This window comes from Poromitra crassiceps, assembly GCF_964638095.1.
Source record: "Poromitra crassiceps genome assembly, chromosome: 14".
Classification (NCBI taxonomy): domain Eukaryota; kingdom Metazoa; phylum Chordata; class Actinopteri; order Beryciformes; family Melamphaidae; genus Poromitra; species Poromitra crassiceps.
Window position 1 is genome coordinate 24,938,718 of NC_139633.1, and position 21,665 is coordinate 24,960,382.

Genomic DNA, 21,665 nt, shown 5'->3' on the forward strand with positions numbered 1-21,665 from the left:
CTGGGAAAACCATCCTGATCACGTGAACTCACATTCTGTTTCGCTCCACGGATCAGTGTGGACTTCCACCCGCCCCCAGAGAATTTCTGCCAATCAGGGACCTGCGCCGTAGTTGACAGCATAACTGGCCAAACAGATGCAGCTGGATGCTGGCAAAACAGTAATGACCTCTCCCGAAGCAACCAACGTTAACGTTAGTAGAGTAAAACAGCCATAAGCAGAAACAGTCTCAATAACAACAATTAAATGAGTGTGCACCAGCGGGGTTTCTCGGTGGAAAAGACGTTTTCACCGTTCTTCCCGGCCTCTGGGTGGATTTGGATTGGATTTGGCGATGCTGATTCGCTGAAGGAGTTGTCTGTCAAAGCAAGTACTCCCGCCCACTGAAATCATTGCGGACAGCTGGAAGTCCAGACAGATCTGTAGAGCGAAACAGAATGTTGAGGTCATGTGATCAGGATGTTTTTTTTTTACCAGGCTATGATACTAATGGTCATAGGCATTTTCCATGCATTTTCTCTACCTCAGTCTTGTGCTGTCTTTACTAACCACCACCTCTCCTCTCCTTCCCTGTTTCCTCCCCTCTGCCTCATTGTCATCCCACCCCCAACTCACTCTGCATCTCTCTGTCCATGTCTCTTACGTCCTCTTACTGTCGTACTTCCTGTCTCTCTGTCTCTCTGTCTCCCTCTCCCTCTGCCTGCTCCTCTCTGTTTGGACCCTCCTCTGCCTGTCTTCCCCCCCCCTCCCTCTTCCTGCGCCCCCCTCCTCATCTCTCCATGAGGGCCTGGCGGCAGGCAGAGCCTCATTGATTGGTATAGTGTGAGCGCTGGTGGAGGCTGGGTGACCTTGAGTGGGTCACAGATGAGGTCCGCTCCGCTCCGTGCCCCGCCTCCTCGGAGGCTGCCTCTGCTGCTGTTACCGATCTGATTTACGTTGCTCGGCCCTGTGGAACACGATACACACCATGTTTACTACACACAGAGACACACTCTCACACACACACACAGACACGCACGATACACACCAGTTACTACACACAGAGACACACTCACACACACACACACACACACACACACACACACACACACACACACACGCACGATACACACCAGTTACTACACACAGAGACACACTCACACACACACACACACACACACACACACACACACGCTCGGCCCTGTGGAACACGATACACACCAGATACTACACACAGAGACACACTCACACACACACACACACACACACACACACACACACAAACACAAACACACAGGCTCAGCCCTGTGGAACACGATACACACCAGTTACTACACACAGAGACACACTCACACACACACACATGCTCGGCCCTGTGGAACATGATACACACCAGTTACTACACACAGTCAGAGACACACTCACACACACACACACACACACACACACACACACACACGCTCGGCCCTGTGGAACACCATACACACCAGTTACTACACACAGAGACACACACACACACACACACACACGCACACGCTCAACCCTGTGGAACATGATACACACCAGTTACTACACACAGAGACACACTCACACTCACACTCACACACACACACGATACACACCAGTTACTACACACAGAGACACACTCACACACACACACACACACACACACACACACACACGACACGTGCACATACCCCGATAAAGAGCTGATGGCTGCGCTGAAATTCCCTGCCTATAAAGCCAGTCTAAATCCACTGCTTTGCCTGTTTGGGCCAAGGCCAGAACACAGAAGTCCCTTCAGGATCTATAAACTGTAGGCACAAAATGTCTATTTTCATATATGTATGTGCACACACACATAACTACTACTTCCAAATACTCCTAGGCTTTGTAAATGTAGCCACATTTTGCACCCACGCATGTGTTTTGTACACACGCATGTATTCGGACATACGCACAAGCACACTGCAATGTCAGGTAGCTTTGAGCTGAATTATGTATGATGAGGGCAGTGTGTGGGAGAAAGAAGTGCTACTGTTATGTAACATACATCAATGTCCGATACGAGAGGGGTTTGGAAAAGTACAGTCATCTGTACATCAGTTTGATGTATCATGTAACACAAGTGCTCTTCGTTAACGTTTACCACTCACATTACGCCTATTTCACGTCCCCATTTCGTGTCTAAAGGCAGGAACTGGTTTCTTGTCTTGTGCATCCAGATGGTTCTTTGGCTTGAGAGGAGCAAAACGCCAGGTGAAACTGGAACGTGACGATCGATAACGATGGCGTAAATATTAGCAATAAAACGGTACGGTAAATGAGTGGCGGTTATAAAGGCAACAGTGACGCAGCTCAGATTTCCAGCAAAGTCCATCCTTATGACTGCAAAGCCAAAGTGCTTTTGATGGAAGCTCATTGATGTTGATTTGATGGAGAGTCATGAAACGTGTTACAGTTGCCCTTATCATTCCCATTCATGGAGATTCTTTAAGTGGCAATGTTTTGTCGACATTCATGTGGAACTCGAATCACCCGTTCAAATCTTACCTGGTTCTTACAGTCTCTCAGGCTGAACAGCCATTTGGGTATCATGGCAATGAGGAAAAAACATATGAGATCATCTGAGATCATCTGAAACATTTTTGCTTGAATCAATAGCCTTGAATCACTGCATCGTTAACTACACCTGCGTTACATTATGGCCTTTTTTCAAACTTTGATAGGGTTCAGCTATAGGGGTCTGCCATTGTTTTCTTCAGTGCCTGCGGTAAACATAGCCACTCAAGGGATTGGAATTGAAAGTCTCTCCTTAACCTGCTCACACCATCTCTATTCGACGGTGGCTCGACTGTATGGATTCTATACAGTCGAGCTTCCCGCCCCACGTCAGCGATGCTGCGCTACAACTCCCCACACCCAGCCCCCCCCCAGTAACTCCTCTCTCTCGCCTCCCCTCCCACGCAGGACGGCTTCACCCCCCTGGCGGTGGCCCTCCAGCAGGGCCATGACCAGGTGGTCTCCCTGCTCCTGGAGAACGACACAAAGGGCAAGGTGCGCCTGCCTGCCCTGCACATCGCCGCCCGCAAGGACGACACCAAGGCCGCGGCCCTGCTACTGCAGAACGACCACAACGCCGACGTCGAGTCCAAGGTGAGAGCCAGCCCACGCTGGTACAGCCCGTTTCTGATGGGGGGGGGGCGCTCTGGTTGGTCGCTCGCTTTTTCTTACCTCCTTGATTCTACTTCCTTTACTTTTTTATTTTATTTTTGTGTTTCCTGTTGCTTCTTTCTTTCTTTCTTTCTTTCTTTCTTTCTCTCTCTCTCTCTCTCTCTCTCTCTCTCTTTCTTTCCTTCTTGATTTGATTTTTGTTGTTGTTTGCTAACTAACCGCCCACTCTCTCCTCTCTTGGCTGACTCTTTAGATGATGGTGAATAGAACGACAGAGGTACACCTCTACTACGCTACTTAGTTTCTCCATCACAGCTCATGAAAAAATTCTGGAAAAAAAACTACAATTCCCCTGGTTTATGCAGTCGTGGTCCTGCAGCCCCCTCCCTCTTTCCGTTTGAACTCATCCTCCCGCTCCTCTTCGTCCTCCCTATCGCTTCATTCATGTAGTAGATATCTCTTGCTAGTGCTAGAGAGATAGGCAGAGTAATGCAGCATGTGGTACTAACACTCAGACTCAGTTAGTCCTGAGGCTAGAGGCCTGGGCATGCCGTACTAACACTCACACTCAGTTAGTCCTGAGGCTAGAGGCCTGGGGTATCAAGGATGTCCTTGATTCTAATGGTTTCATGGTTTCCAAATGCTTCAGCTTCAGCTTCAGCTTTAGCTCTTATTTTTGGCAAATTCTTTGCGAGTCTTGACAAAAAGTTCCGACATAACCATGAAGCTGAGTCACATGATAACCAGTGTTATAGCATGAGAAGTGCATCATGTAAAAGCAGTGCTTTGTCTGTAACCTGCATGGCAACCAAATCCCTGTTTGGCTATAAAGGAATTCCCAGCCTTCTAGCAACAGACAACTAGTCTAATTAGTTAATTAGTTTACTAGTGTGCCTTTTATTTAGAGCATTTCCAATTCTCAGCCCCCAGCACCTTAAAGGAACAGCTCACCCTAAAATGCAAAATACATATTTTTCCTCTCACCTGCTGTGAGCAGTTTCATGTATGAACTATTTTCTTTAGACCGAACTACACCCACTAGCTGCTAGCTAGTTCCTACATGAAACTGCAGCTAGCTAGCAGCTGTGGGAATAGTTTAGTTGAAAGAAAATAGTTCCTACATGAAGCTGCTCATAACAAGGTCTGTGGATTATCTTGAGTAACAGGGTCATGATTTCTGGAAAGAGACATTGCTGTTGAGTTTTTCAAATGTATTTCTTTGGCACTTTGAGCACCACAAGCCGAGTGCCATCCAGTTCCATTGTATTGGAGAGAAGGCAGAAACACTTGCGGCCGATATCTCCAAAACTCAGGCAACTAACACAAAACGATATAGATGGATAAATAGCACTACAGGTGAGAGGGAAAATATGTATTTTGGATTTTAGGGTGAGCTGTTCCTTTAACCATTTTGCATGGGACCAAAGCAACAAGCTACCTCAATACTGCTTCTATGAGATGAGGAAGACCCCTCCATCACCCCAGTGGCAGGCGGCCCACCTTCGGTCTACGCCTATTTTGTTTGGCATGGCTCTGAGCTTTGGCAGGCTAGCCGGCTAGCGGGTGCAAGTGACTGAAAATGGCTTTGTTGATCTGAGGCTCAGAACTCAATGCATGGTGGTAGATGCTTCGCACGCCGATGGAAGAAAGTGATCATTTAGTTGTCGTTATGAATAAGCATAAGAGATTAACCTGTGTCCACCCAACCATTAGCTCCAATTACAGTCAGCTCTGTAAAGCCACGTTTTGATGGGTCGTTTTAATTTTGGTTTAATTTTCTAGTGTGTTTTGCAAATATGAAAATAGGAGCTATTCGTTGTCAGGAAATTGTTCATAATTGTAGTGTTTTTGGTTGGGATGTTTGGGAATGCAAATCTAGGCACAGTGGATACACATCTAGACACCTGTTTTCACGCTGGATTATTGGTCAGTTGAATTTGGGAACTCTGTGATTGGATAGCTTTATGTGAGATTCTGTCGCCGAATGGACGGATTTGGCCGAACCCTTCTCCAATGTCCCATCGGTTGCTTTGACAGCTGCTTCTCACTAAGCCAGGGGGTTTACCAGGAAATTACTTTCATCTAAGATGTTAACAAATGGATTATTAACATCATTTGCAGCACAATCTTTGCACCCTAAAAGTATCAAGACGCTGTCAATGAAAGGATATAGGTTTTAAGTAATTACAGCTAAATATTGTCTGTCCAATCGGAGTACAGTACCGTAGTTTATCTCCCAGTAGGTTGACTGTTGATTTGCTATTTCAACAACACCATGTACTGTACCAGTAACTGTACAGTCAGTTCCCTTCCCCACTGTGACAGTGTGATGACGAGTTACATGATTTCACTATCATGACAGCTCAGTGATTCAGTGATATATGGTATACAGAATGTACTGCCCTCTAGTTGTCAACATTGTCAATGATTGTTTCCATGTTTGATGTTGCTGTAAAAAGCCTTTCTCTGCCACTGTGAGAAAAGCCATGTATTAGTGTAAGTGTATATCCATCTAATGGAGTCTGATTGTATGTCGATTATATGTAGGAATGAGACTGATATCAAGCTCATGGCCTTTACTGACTATGTGTTGTTTTTCATTGTTTGTGATGTGCTTGCTTGTGTGTATGTGTGTGCGTGTCTCTGTGTGTGTGTTGTCCTGCTTTCTCCCATTCTCAGAGTGGTTTCACCCCTCTCCACATTGCGGCTCACTATGGCAACATCAACGTGGCCACACTTCTGCTGAACAGAGGGGCTGCTGTGGACTTCATGGCGAGGGTGAGTTTGCTCTGCCCTCTGCTGTCCGGGAGGGGCATTACACACACACACAGGCAGCAGCAACGATAAACAACAGTCAAGGCATCTTCAATTCTACAGTGGAATAACTGGTATACAACAAAGTACTCTTTTGTTTCTATGACTCCTTAATGAGCAATCAAAAAACAAACAGCAAAAAACAAAGATAGTAATGCCTGAACACTGACTCATTCTACTATGTGCATTTACTGTAAGTCCCTCCGGCATCAGCTAAATAAATGTATTAACAATGTAAAAGGTAGGATTCACCATGCAAGTACTGTAATAGATACAGTCGGTCTGTGTGGGAACGCCCACAAAATGTTACTACGGCTGGCGCACGAGTGGGGTAAAAGAAAAAACATATCTCTCAATGGGCTGACTCACCAAAGAACGGTGCTGTGGCTCTACACTACAGGATTGGGGATTCTGGAGCAGGTACATAGACGTCTGTTCAGAGGTGTGTTTACTGCGCTGGGGTTCAATTCCCGATTGTGTCTGCCTGGGCTGGGCTAGCAGCTAAATGCTAACTATGCCGAATGGGGAGAACGGGAGGATTTACCCCACCCTGACCACGCCCCCAGCCAGCTACCCCAGCGTTTATGACGAGACATTGACTGTATCTATAGACTTGGCAGTGAGAGAAAAACATTTCCAAACCCAAATCACCCACACAGAGTGTATTGCATTGTACAGTGTATTGCACAGTGTATTGCACAGTGTATTGCATTGTACAGGGCTTTTGACATCAGCTGGGAGTGCCGGTATGCAGCATGAATAAAATATTAATAATGCGAACAGTGTCAACAATGCCAGGAGGCCGGATGCATCATTATCATTTGTTACAGTACAAGTGGTCATTGGGAAACAAACACCGCACTGCCCATATAAATGACACTATGTCGGCGATATTGTTACATTGCCTGATATGCTTCTCAACGCCCTTACTATAATAGGTGCATCTCTTCAGCGGGCGGTACTGTTACTTCAAGTAATGCGTTCTGATGTAATGAAGCCAGCAAGCACTATTAGGATTAGCATTTATTTACCGTGCTACTTACCTTGTGGTCCAAGAGCGGAAGCCATTAGAATTGGATTTGTCGCTACATTAGACACGAGCTAACCAAAGCCAACAGTGGCCGGTAATTATAGTCTATCAGCTAGCAGTTAGCAGTGTCTGTGGGAGTGTTGGTGTTTGTGCTGCTTTTGGCACTGATTACAGGTTAGGCCTGGAGAGTTAATGCTACAATATAGTGGCGGTAGATTTGATTAAAACTGGGAGTTGGTTGATAATAAAAGACGGAGTTGGCATTCACTTCCCGCGGGATTTCCATCAGAGAAAGTGTCGTATCAAAAGCTGGAGATTGTATCAAAGTATTGTATCAAAAGCTGGAGATTATATCAAAGTGTTGTATCAAAAGCTGGAGATTGTATCAAAGTGTTGTATCAAAAACTGAAGATTATATCAAAGTGTTGTATCAAAAACTGAAGATTATATCAAAGTATTGTATCAAAAGATGGAGATTATATCAAAGTGTTGTATCAAAAGCTGAAGATTATATCAAAGTATTGTATCAAAAGCTGGAGATTCTATTTATATGATAACCACATCATTGCAGATTCATGTGCACAATTCAGTTACAAACTTCTTATTTTTTTAGACTTTCACAGACTTGATGTTGGCTTATATTGTCATCAAGCTATACTGTACATCTCTGACTATCAACCCATTTCTTCCTTTCTGTTCAGAATGATATCACACCACTCCATGTGGCATCGAAAAGGGGCAACAGCAACATGGTCAAGCTTCTGCTGGACAGGGGGGCCAAAATCGATGCCAAGACCAAGGTGAGACAGTGGACCACATTCTCATGGGAGCAATGTAAGACCCTCAGAGATTAAGCATGTGAGGCTTCTATTTGGGGGGGGGAGGTCATTTGATGAACTTGATCTAATCTGGAGGATCCAACCAAACTTTTCATATACTGTACATGGCAAGCCGTCATATGGGATACAAAAAATTACATAGTCATGTTAAGTGTATGTACCCATTCTCTTTGCATCACTCAACATTCTCTTTGTTACACGTTATTTTAAACCGCAACATTGCCTCTCTATAGAGACACTGCGGAAACCACGCCCAAAACGGGGGGAAACAAAAACTCCCCCCCCAATCCTGGCGTTCTCCTATGTCATGTGTTGCACACAAAGATCATATATACGGAAGATGAACACTCCAACTTACTTCCTTGACTGCTAGATCCACATTTTTCTTCTCGCCAATTCTCAATGGCTTCCTTGTTTTGCTCGGGAGTACAAAAAAACTTTAATTGGCGATTTTTTACATTTGTTGTCTGCGCAGCCCCACCACACAACAGCTTTTAGCTATGTTTAATTCAAGGAAAATGATGCTGGTGTGTGGAAGTGAACGGAGAGCTTTCCCCCGTGATGGGCGTGGCCTATTTCATGCAGTGTCTCTATAGCTTTATTTCACCTCAGGACATTTTAGAAAATGTCGGGATGATGAGGATTTAGATATTTTACCATGATTCATCCCTGTCCTCTCTCCGCTCTCCGTCTCTCCTTCTCCAGGACGGTCTGACACCTCTCCACTGTGGGGCGAGGAGCGGTCACGAGCAGGTGGTGGAAATCCTACTGGACCGAGGAGCGCCCATCCTGTCCAAGACCAAGGTAGCTAATGGTCTGCTCGCCCGCTTTCAGGACGAACTGCTTTATTTAGATTAGGACAGGGAAGGTCTCAGGTCATAAATAGTCATGTTTTCCCATTATCATTGGCTGACTTAGAATATAATAGGCCAGACTACAATAGGATACGATAGAATAGAATAGAATAGAATAGAAATAGAATAGAATAGAATAGAATAACGGATAACTGAATAATCAGGTAACTGGCAATAATCTGATTTCCGCGTTTACATGCACTTAGTAAATAGAATAAACCTGATGACTCAGCAGTAACCTAGGTGTGTTTATCGGTTTTCTCATAAACTGATAACGGCCTTTATCCGATAAAGGATGCTGTTTACATGAGACTTGAATAATCAGGTAACTCTAGAAATCCGCTCATAAACAGTTTATTAGTGTGCATGTAAACGCACTCAGTGTCAACCTAGCTGTAATTCTAAATATTCTCATAGGATAATTTCTCTACAATAAGTTTCTTCACCACACATAGCCATTTGACATGATGTGTAACCCAGTCAGATAAGCTGTTCTGTTCTTGTTGCTGTAGTGTTTGTCGCATTGTCTCCATAACGTTTGTGCGACCTCCCCCAGAACAGCCACGTCTCCGCTGCGTACTGTAGGCCTACAGGTTGACCGCACAGGACGACCAGTGTAACGCAATAGACATTGTTGTAATGGCCTCATTTATAACAATGCTCCTGTAACCCTTCTCCATAACTTCCTTCGCAGTATTTCCGTGCAGCGCATGGTCACGCCCTAACTACGGTACCTGTGTGTCTGTCTGTCCATCTATGGTCTGTCCATCCATCTTTCTACGTGTCCCGTCTGCGTGTGTGTTTGTCCGGCTTTCTGTCTCTCTCTCTCTGTGTTTCTTTCCTCGGTCTCGCTCTCTCCCTCTCTTTCTCTCCCCCTCTCCCCCACTATAGAATGGCCTGTCGCCGCTCCACATGGCCACTCAGGGCGACCACCTCAACTGCGTGCAGCTGCTGCTCCAGAACGACGTGCCGGTGGACGACGTCACCAACGACTACCTGACGGCGCTGCACGTCGCCGCACACTGTGGCCACTACAAGGTGGCCAAGCTCATCGTGGACAAGAAGGCCAACCCCAACGCCAAGGCCCTGGTAGGAATACACCTGGGACACTAGGGTTTGACTGATATGGGTTTTTGAAGGCCGAAAGCAATACTCATATTTTCAGACTAAAGTTGCCGATAGCTGATATTTTAATCTAAAATTAAGACTATAAGATGAAGTCTTAAGTTTAAAAGTAACACCTGATAAGTCATAGGAGCTTTGTGGAGGTGGGAAGTCCACGGCTGAGTATGTCTTCTTGTTGTGTGGTGACTGTGGGTGTGGTGATGCCGAGGTCTTCTGAAAAAAGAGAAACTGTGGTAACAACTGTGGTGTGAAACGGTTGAACAGATGACTGCCTCCGTTTAAACTTTCACCCCAGTTACGGCCAACTGATTGCCATCATTTGCCGCAGAAACAATTTCTTGAAGGGTGTGAGTGCTGAAGATATGAGTGGAGATCCTGCTGTGTTGGTGTTAGACGGAGGTGTTTGTGTTTTGAAGATCTCAGTGGAGATCCTGCTGTGTTGGTGTTAGACAGAGGTGTTTGTGTTTTGTCTGTGTGCAGAACGGGTTCACACCACTTCATATCGCCTGCAAGAAGAACCGAGTCAAAGTGATGGAGCTGCTGCTGAAACACGGAGCGTCCATCCAGGCTGTCACTGAGGTACTGCACCGGACTGGACTGCACTTTACTCTCCTCTCCTCTCCTCTCCTCTCCTCTCCTCTCCTCTCCTCTCCTCTCCTCTCCTCTCCTCTCCTCTCCTCTCCTCCACTCTATACCATCTAGCATCCCAAAAGGGTTTGACTATGCACAGTAAACCCCGCAGAATTAAACTATTTTCGGCTGTGCCATACATTATCAAGTGGCGGAGGAGATTCTGTACGTTGTTACCGGTAGTCTGGCGCCAAAAGCGTAGCGTCATGGTCTTCCGGCAGATAATGGCTTTGTGCTCCAAAAAACAATTCTGCTCTGAACACAGGGCGTCATAGTAATTTAAATAAATGTGATGCGTCTTATCTTATCTAGCTATGTAGCTACAACAATCAAATGAACCAACACCATATAAAACCATCTTTATATGGGTGACAAAGCGGAAACACCACTGGGGGCGGGTCTTAGAGGAGAAGACCGCTGGCTGTCACTAATGGGCACCAGGCTCTTCTCCTTTGAGAGAGAGCCTGGTGACGTGAGGATTCGTGGTGAAAAAATACATAATAGTCCTTTATGGGCATCGCGATCCGACCTTCCGTTTCCCAGAAAACTTTTCTCTGATTGGATAAAAATTGGAGCCGACTTCAAACTATCCAATCAGAGAAAAGTTGACATTTTCTGGGAAATGGAAGGTCAGATCGCGATGTCTATAAAGGACTATTATGTATTTTTTCACCCCGAATCCAACGCCGCCATCCGTGAGTCACGGAGTTACGGTTGCAGAGATGATAATAATAATAATAATAATAATAATAATAATAATAATAATAATAATAATAATAATAATAATAATTGATTGGATTTATATAGCATCTTTCAAGACACTCAAAGCGCTTCACATATCAGGGGAGGGAGGGGGAGGGAACTCAACTCATCCACCACCGATGCGTAGCAGCACCCACCTGGGTGATGCACGGCAGCCAGTTTGCACCAGAACGCTCACCACACATCAGCCTATCACAGTGGAGAGTTGAGGACTGAATGTGCCAATTAAGTAACGAGGGATGATTAGGTGGCCATGATTGAAGGAAGCTGCATGCAAGGCTACAGGAGAGAGATAGAGGACAGCGGGGGGGTTGGGGGTTTCAAGTCACTAACCAAACACTCTATTTCAGTGATTGCTATCAGAATATAGAATAGACATTTAACACTTATTTTAACACAAAAACATCACTGAATGTACCTTTAATATGTTGTAGATGCCTTTTCAAATAGGCCCATATGTGTGTGTGTGTGTGTGTGTGTGTGTGTGTGTGTGTGTGTGTGTGTGTGTGTGTGTGTGTGTGTATATAATTCAGAGAGCCAAGTTTTGCATAGGGCTTGGTTTCATGGTGGATATCATTATGTGTTTCTCGGCAGTCTGGCCTGACGCCCATCCATGTGGCGGCCTTCATGGGCCATGAGAACATCGTCAACTCCCTGACGCACCACGGAGCATCGCCCAACACCACCAACGTGGTAGGTGGACAACCAAACCATCTGTTTTCTTTCCTGTTCCCCGAGAGATTATTCAGTCACATTCACTATGTCCTCCTATACTGCTGCCAGTGTATTACAAAAACATTGTCTTTGTTTTTTGTTTTTTCAATGTTGTCTTTTTCACCAGAAGTAATTGCTTGTTCCCCACTATCTATGAAAATAATTTTATTATCAGGTTTCAAAACATTCATCTTTAATATATATATATAAAAAAAGAAAAACTATAAAAAATACATTGGTAACAATGGCATCTAGTTTGTCTGAATTCTTGAAAAGAGCCTTTGACAACAACAACAAAAATATTTTTGCAGGATACTATCAATATGCAAGTTAGATGTTTCTGCTTACATAATCACATCCTTTTACAGCTACCTGTTATGCTATGTCTAAAGCTAACATCGGCAACCATTTTTGTGTCTTCCAGAGAGGTGAGACGGCTCTCCACATGGCAGCCAGGGCGGGCCAGGCAGACGTAGTCCGATACCTGCTCCAGAACGGAGCCAAGGTGGAGACCAAATCCAAGGTTAGAAGAACACTGAGCCTCATGATCAATATCTCTATAGTGGAGAGGTGCGGGGGGGGGGGGTAAAAGATGATGAAATACTAGCCCAGAACACACACAACCTACGCAACATAAAACTACATTTACAGAAATAAAAACACATGTTCAGAAGTGTTCCTCGCTCTCCTCAGGACGACCAGACGGCATTGCACATCTCCAGTCGGCTGGGTAAGGCAGACATCGTCCAACAGCTGCTGCAGCGAGGTGCCTCTGCCAACGCCGCCACCACCTCAGGCTACACCCCCCTCCACCTGGCCGCCCGCGAAGGACACCAGGACGTTGCTGCACTGCTGCTGGAGAACGGAGCCTCGCTCTCCTCCTCCACTAAGGTGAGTGAAGTTTAGCGGTGATTTTATTACAAACGTAAGTAAATTAATAAGAATACGAATAAGTAAAAATAAGTAAATTCACAGCAAATACTTACACAGGACATGAATGCATGGTAGAATGTGCATCTCTCTCTCTCTCTCTCTCTCTCTCTCTCTTTTTCACTGGTGGAGAACTGAGCATCCCACTGAGAATGTGAATGTCCAGTCATAACAGTGCCGTTTATCTCCACTGGTGGGCACTGGTCTCTGTTTTGCAGTAGCATCCGTGGTGGTCAACCTTTCATATTTTATTAGTCACAGTTTGTTGCAGCTCTCTGTAGTTATAACCAATGCTTTCATACAGTTGGGTTTACAATATGTCATTTTCATCTGTATCCCGGACATAGCAACCATGTTAGCTTCTGTCACGGCAGCAAGGTCATATGTATTTTACAGTGGTCACATTCAGGTCAGTGCGGGTGTTAGTCTTGGCTCAGTAATTTCAGACTATTCTAATATTCCTATATAGCGCAGGAGGTTTTTTTCCCCAGCCATTCGATAAACCATGGCTATAGATAATGTCACTAATTTTCGCACAGACCAAGGTCAAAGAGAGACGTCGAATACACTTTATGGAATTGGTTTGCGCACGCGTGTCGTCTACTACGTGTGTTCATGTGTGTGCGACACAGTATGTTGCTGGGGGGCGTCCTTGAAGGTGACCGCTAGATTAATCGAGGGTAAACCCCATGGTGCCTGTGCTCTCTCTCTCTCTCTCTCTCTCTCTCTCTCTCTCTGTTTCGCTCTCTCTCTCTCTCTCCCTTTCTGTTTCTCTCTCTCTCTCTCTCTCTCTCTCTCTCTGCATCTTTGGGGACGTCACCTGAGTCAGCTGTTCGGGCAAATGATGTCATACCAATCTGGGAAACAAGGAATTGGGAAGGGGAGGGGAATTGACCCAGTTTTATTGCTTATGACACAAATACATAATTGAAGTGCGCACTTGCCTTGACTGTATTATTATGAGTGTGACAAATGAGGTCAAGTGTTTCAATGTGTGGAATGGGATTTAAATCTGTACAAGTCCCACCTCCTCCTGGAAAATATGACCTAATGTCCTCAAATATCTTTGTATACACACGGGGAGGATGCCAAGATTAACGCGATCACATTATACAACAGCTATTAATAGGTGTGGAATACGTTAGGAAATATGGGCCTGGTGGCATATTTTTTGTCAGGGTGTCACATACTGTAAAGTGACACCGAAGCCATCACCATCCTTCATACTGTAAAAAGATGATGCATTCATGAATGAGAAATATGTGTGGGTGTTTCTATAATACAATTTTATGTTTAAATGCATTATGTTTACAAGTTAAAAATGATAGTATATCATAATATGAATTTAAATGCAGGTTAATTCAGAGTAATTCTTAACAACTATGTGTTACCTTCTGCAAACATATCCAATGTGGTGATCAAGTATAATGATTTACTTAAAGGAGCATGGAAACTAAAACACAGACACGCTATGCTGCTGAAGGTTTGGGCAGTTCCATGACCTTTTAGTGATGGCCATGCAAAGACATTGACATAATATATATTTTCATAGATTTGAAACTCTGTCCTATATACAACTTTATATTAATTTTATATTAAGTATCTTAATGAGTATTTTAATGTTATATGTCTAAAAAGTAAACCATGAGAAAACGGCTTTAAACATTCCACCACATTCCATTTTCTACAGTGGCATTCCACCAAAACCATCAAAATAAATACTTTCCCTTTTGTTTTATGCAAAATGAAAAAAGGTGGAGCTACTTGGAGTTTTTAAGGCAATATTTAATACGAAGTAATATATCTGTGTACAAGCAGTTACAAAACAGAATATATCTTCATGTGAAGATCATCTGAAGATATATTCTGTTTTGTAACTGCTTGTACACAGATATATTACTTCGTATTAAATATTGCCTTAAAAACTCCAAGTAGCTCAACCTTTTTTCATTTTGTATACTATTGCCTTTTGAGCTGCTTTGGTCCACACTTTTTGTGATTTCCTTTTGTTTTATGAAAATAATTATTCACCGTGACGCACCAACGGAGATGAAAGTAACCAAATCGCTGAAAATCTCAAAACTACCTGCAAAACTGGGTTCCAGCGTCTCCATGTTTCCTCTCTGTCTCGTGTTGATGATGTCACGTGTCTCCTGCTGTGTTCAACAGAAAGGGTTCAGTCCCCTGCATGTGGCGGCAAAGTACGGCAAGATGGAGGTGGCCAGTCTGCTCCTACAGAAGAGAGCTGCACCCGATGCTGCCGGAAAGGTGAGAAGTCTGAAGAGAGGAGCGGGGGGGGAGGGAGTCACAGCACACTGTAGTGTAGAGAGTCACTCCATAGACTGTAGATAGAGATGGACGGACTGAGTATGACATCACTCATTGGTTTGTGGACTCACGTTTTGAAGCCTCCAGTTTGGCATTTGGGCCGCTGCCATCTTGGTTTCCGCGCAGCTCGCCCGAGACGGCGCGAGACCACGGGTTTCCCACAGAGCCACCTGCTATTAGTCCCTGATCGGCGAGCTGCACGATCACTGCACAAACCTGCAGCCAGCCTCGAGTGGCCATTCGAGGAATTGCAGTTTTTGCTGCTCCCGCATTGGCGTCAATGTGGAAGCAGGAAGCTGTCCCCTCGAGTCACTCTCAATCTCTAACAGCATCTGATGCTGTTAGATCTGATCTGATCTGATCTGATCTGATCTGTTTTCAGATGAGGATCTGTCTGAGGAGAGAGGAGCATGTTGCGAAGACACAGCACTACATTTACATTGCACATTTTGAGCATTATGACGCTCTTACCCAGAGCAGACTGACAGTGAGTGTATCAGGAGAATCAACTTCAATTCCGTGGATTATCATTACAAGCAACTAAATAGTAAATACCCGTGAGCATATAAGGGTCATGTATTAGAGAAGAGCTTGGAAAAGTAAATCTCAGCACCAATGACAGAGTCAGGAGATTTTAGTTTTTGATCGGAAACAAATTACAGCAAACAGGAGACAACATAACAAAATACAGACCATAAGGGGAAAAAATCTGAAAGCCATCAAAGGGGTAAGCTTCATATCATAAAAGCTACCGTAAATTCCGGACTATAAGGCGCACCGGTGTATAAGCCGCACGTGCAAAGTTGACTGTTTTTTTTACATATATAAGCCGCACCGGACTATAAGCCGCGGGTGTTTTAATGGTATTTTTTTTTTTTTTTTTTTTTTTTAACCCTTGTACCCTGCTATCTTTTTATAACTCATTTTATTGTTGGTCCAAGCAATTACCCAAAATATGAATAATTAATAAGATTATTATTAATTCTTTCCCAAACATTTTTTATATATTTTTTTTATTCATTGGTAACTTCATCCCTCATTATGTGTACCAACATTTCATACTTAGTCAGAACTTTAACCCCTCAAATGCCAGTGTCCAGTAGTACTGTAAGTACAGTAAAAGTACAGTAAAAACACAATTTCCCATAAATTTTTGTTCCCATAAATGCAAAGTGGATTTTTCAAGGGGGGGATTTCATAGCCTGGGATAGGTCAAAGATTGGCAGCAACATTCAGTATACAATGTAATTTCTATCTGTAAATTCAGATTACTTTTGTAATCAGATTACTCATTGTAATCAGATTACTTTTGTAATCAGATTACTTTTGTAATCAGATTATCATCGGTGATGTCGTAAGATGTTTTTGGTCACTAATGATGTCACTGATGACATTCATAGACATTGTGACATCATCAGTGGTTTTCATATTTACTGCATGATTTGAGCCAAAAAAGCAAAAAGTGCCTGTTTAGGACTTCCAGACTTTTTCCCCAAAAAACACAAATGAGCTTTAGTCCAGCATCTATCCTGGTCTAAAGGCTTCAAATTAGTAGTGTGCACTGTAAAATTCTGCTTTTGAATATTTTCCCATGTTCGGCATACAGATCAATTTCCTGTACATTTCATGAAAACTGCATGTAATTGGTTGTTGTGCCAAAACTGGGGGAATAGGGGGAAATAGCGAAACACAATAGAAACTAGTAATTACAAGCCTTGACTCAAGGTGAGATGTGTAACATCAGGGAAATAATCTTTTTTGGGGAAAAAAGCTGGAGGTCCTAAAAAAAGTGTTGTTTTTGTTCAAAATTAACATTGAAACCAATGGGAAAACTATGCAATGGACTTTGAGGCCATGTAATTCCCCCAAATTTTCAGCCAACCACAAAATTCTATTTCAAGGTCAAATTTCAAGGTGTTTGGTCCAGGATGATAGAATAAAAACATAATGTGAGTGCATTTTTTTTTTCAATGGCTGGAGGTCCCAAAAAAGTATGTTATAATGGAAGTCAATGAGAATTTGCGGTCCATGCAACAACCGCCAACAGTAAACCTGTGAGTATTTTCGCTACAGGAGGCCACGAAGTGTTCTAACATGGTGAGAGGGAGACTTTTGTAAAACACACAGAAAAAAAGACCTGAGCACACTTTTAGCCTCAGACCACCAAAAATGTCAAAACCCCATCCGCGCGAATGTAAAAACGAGCCAACCGTTGGACTAACATTAAATTACCATATGTAAGGGTTCATGCACAGAGGGGATTGTCGGGAAAGAGATGGCTGTTTGAGGAAGCTCCCATTTATTAACATTTCAACAAAAGAACATAACACAACACCACCTGTGTTGTTTTTTACAGTGCACACAGTGTCCGCGGTGTGGTGAAAAGAGGGCAAGAGAGGAAATTAAAACAGAAGTGGATTTATAGTTAGAAAGAGTGCTAAAAAAGAGAGATTTTTTTTTTTTTTTTTTTTTTTTTTTGGAAAAAATCCATAGATAAGCCGCACCGTTATATAAGCCGCAGGGGCCAAAAAAGGCCAAAAAACGGGAAAAAAGCCGCGGCTTATAGTCCGGAATTTACGGTATTTACTTTTGGATTTAACAGTCAACCAGTCTGCTGAAGCGTGATTGGCCACCAGATGGGACAAATGAGTACGTCTTTCAGATATTGTGACCATTCATCATATTACAGGCCATTCTGTCACCCAGCCTTATCCAGCTTGTCTCAAAGAAAGTCAGCAGATCCCTTTTGGAACGGTGTTTTCCAAGCTGCAGCTGGACATCATCATGTGTGTGTGTGTGTGTTTGTGTGTGTGCAGGGCAGGGTTAGGACGTATCCCAGGACGAAGCAGCCAACAGATGCTTGTCCTGTTACAAAAACCTTCTGGGCAGATTTGCTTTTATTCCCTCGATGACATGCACTCATTCCACCTCCACACGCACACGCAGACAAATGCATTTGTATACATACACGCGCACGTGCACACACCCGCACGCGCACACACCCGCACACATACATCAACACTTAGGACAAGCGTACTGTTACCGATTATGGTGTTAGCGCAGTGTGTGCGTGCGTGTATGTGTGTTTGTGTGCGTGCGTGTTTGTGCGTGCATGTGTGTGTGTGCGTGTGTGTGTGTGTGTGTGTGTATCCCACCATCTGAGAGCATTTATCATAATGGCAGTCAGGTATGATAATGAAGCTTCTACTCTGCTTGGCGGTGTCACGCTCAAATCAGTCCCATTGTAAAGCTGAGTCTGAACAAAAAAGCCAAATCAGGCCTTTATTACTGTTTAATAACAAGAAGTCCTCCCAGAGAAGAGCACAAAGCCACATTCATTTGGTTTCCTGGCTAACGGATTTTCACCAAAGAAATCGAGCTAAACCCAGGTCCCACCTCGACACAACATCCGGAGAAATCCTGCTGCTTTTTCTTTCTCTCTCTCCCTCTCTCTCTCTCTCTCTCTCTCTCTCTCTCTCCCCATCTCTCTCTCTCGTACCCCCCAATTTGCCTCATCAAGCCTGGTAGCGAATCCAGGAGAGGACGCTGTAGCAACACATCACATAGCCGATACATACAGTACACTGTTACACTGTAGCAACACATCACATAGCCCATACATACAGTACACTGTTACACTGTAGCAACCCATCACATAGCCGATACATACAGTACACTATCTGTTACACGGTAGCAACACATCACATAGCCGATACATACAGTACACTGTTACACTGTAGCAACACATCACATAGCCGATACATACAGTACACTGCCTGTTACACTGTAGCAACACATCACATAGCCGATACATACAGTACACTGTTACACTGTAGCAACACATGTCAGAGCCCATACATACAGTACACTGTTACACTGTAGCAACACATCACATAGCCCATACATACAGTACACTGTTACACTGTAGCAACACATCACATAGCCCATACATACAGTACACTGTTACACTGTAGCAACCCATCACATAGCCGATACATACAGTACACTATCTGTTACACGGTAGCAACACATCACATAGCCGATACATACAGTACACTGTCTGTTACACGGTAGCAACACATCACATAGCCGATACATACAGTACACTGTCTGTTACACTGTAGCAACACATCACATAGCCGATACATACAGTACACTGTTACACTGTAGCAACCCATAACATAGCCGATACATACAGTACACTGTTACACTGTAGCAACACATCACATAGCCGATACATACAGTACACTATCTGTTACACGGTAGCAACACATCACATAGCCGATACATACAGTACACTATCTGTTACACGGTAGCAACACATCACATAGCCCATACATACAGTACACTATCTGTTACACGGTAGCAACACATCACATAGCCGATACATACAGTACACTATCTGTTACACGGTAGCAACACATCACATAGCCCATACATACAGTACACTATCTGTTACACGGTAGCAACACATCACATAGCCGATACATACAGTACACTGTTACACTGTAGCAACCCATCACATAGCCGATACATACAGTACACTATCTGTTACACTGTAGCAACCCATCACATAGCCGATACATACAGTACACTATCTGTTACACGGTAGCAACACATCACATAGCCGATACATACAGTACACTGTCTGTTACACTGTAGCAACACATCACATAGCCGATACATACAGTACACTGTCTGTTACACGGTAGCAACACATCACATAGCCGATACATACACTGTCTGTTACACTGTAGCAACACATGTCAGAGCCCATACATACAGTACACTGTCTGTTACACTGTAGCAACACATCACATAGCCCATACATACAGTACACTGTCTGTTACATGGTAGCAACACATCACATAGCCGATACATACAGTACACTGTCTGTTACACGGTAGCAACACATCACATAGCCGATACATACACTGTCTGTTACACTGTAGCAACACATGTCAGAGCCCATACATACAGTACACTGTCTGTTACATGGTAGCAACACATCGCATAGCCGATACATACAGTACACTGTCTGTTACACTGTAGCAACACATGTCAGAGCCCATACATACAGTACACTGTCTGTTACACTGTAGCAACACATCACATAGCTGATACATACAGTACACTGTCTGTTACACTGTAGCAACACATGTCAGAGCCCATACATACAGTACACTGTCTGTTACACTGTAGCAACACATGTCAGATTCCATACATACAGTACACTGTCTGTTACACTGTAGCAACACATGTCATAGCCCATACATACAGTACACTGTCTGTTACACTGTAGCAACACATCACATAGCCCATACATACGCTGTCTGTTACACTGTAGCAACACATGTCAGAGCCCATACATACAGTACACTGTCTGTTACACTGTAGCAACACATGTCAGAGCCCATACATACAGTACACTGTCTGTTACACTGTAGCAACACATCACATAGCCCATACATACAGTACACTGTCTGTTACACTGTAGCAACACATCACATAGCCCATACATACAGTACACTGTCTGTTACACTGTAGCAACACATCACATAGCCCATACATACAGTACACTGTCTGTTACACTGTAGCAACACATCACATAGCCCATACATACGCTGTCTGTTACACGGTAGCAACACATGTCAGAGCCCATACATACAGTACACTGTCTGTTACACTGTAGCAACACATCACATAGCCCATACATACGCTGTCTGTTACACGGTAGCAACACATGTCAGAGCCCATACATACGCTGTCTGTTACACTGTAGCAACACATGTCAGAGCCCATACATACGCTGTCTGTTACACTGTAGCAACACATGTCAGAGCCCATACATACAGTACACTGTCTGTTACACTGTAGCAACACATCACATAGCCCATACATACAGTACACTGTCTGTTACACTGTAGCAACACATCACATAGCCCATACATACAGTACACTGTCTGTTACACTGTAGCAACACATCACATAGCCCATACATACAGTACACTGTCTGTTACACTGTAGCAACACATCACATAGCCCATACATACAGTACACTGTCTGTTACACTGTAGCAACACATGTCAGAGCCCATACATACAGTACACTGTCTGTTACACTGTAGCAACACATGTCAGAGCCCATACATACAGTACACTGTCTGTTACACTGTAGCAACACATGTCAGAGCCCATACATACAGTACACTGTCTGTTACACTGTAGCAACACATGTCAGAGCCCATACATACAGTACGCTGTCTGTTACACGGTAGCAACACATCACATAGCCCATACATACAGTACACTGTCTGTTACACTGTAGCAACACATCACATAGCCCATACATACAGTATGCTGTCTGTTACACGGTAGCAACACATCACATAGCCCATACATACAGTACACTGTCTGTTACACTGTAGCAACACATCACATAGCCCATACATACAGTACACTGTCTGTTACACTGTAGCAACACATC

General features: G+C 43.8%; 1 protein-coding gene across 1 annotated transcript in view; it reads left to right on the forward strand.

Moving 5' to 3' along the window:
* ank3a (ankyrin 3a) overlaps positions 1-21,665 on the forward strand; it is a gene marked incomplete at its 5' end in the record, with an annotated part of 156,669 nt that overhangs the window by 70,765 nt on the left and 64,239 nt on the right. Inside the window, 10 exons of the mRNA XM_083650518.1 lie at positions 2,950-3,135; positions 5,833-5,931; positions 7,699-7,797; positions 8,542-8,640; positions 9,582-9,779; positions 10,296-10,394; positions 11,802-11,900; positions 12,346-12,444; positions 12,615-12,812; positions 15,021-15,119. Of these exons, the coding sequence (XP_083506644.1) occupies positions 2,950-3,135; positions 5,833-5,931; positions 7,699-7,797; positions 8,542-8,640; positions 9,582-9,779; positions 10,296-10,394; positions 11,802-11,900; positions 12,346-12,444; positions 12,615-12,812; positions 15,021-15,119 (1,275 nt within the window). The remainder of the gene's footprint in view (positions 1-2,949; positions 3,136-5,832; positions 5,932-7,698; positions 7,798-8,541; positions 8,641-9,581; positions 9,780-10,295; positions 10,395-11,801; positions 11,901-12,345; positions 12,445-12,614; positions 12,813-15,020; positions 15,120-21,665) is intronic.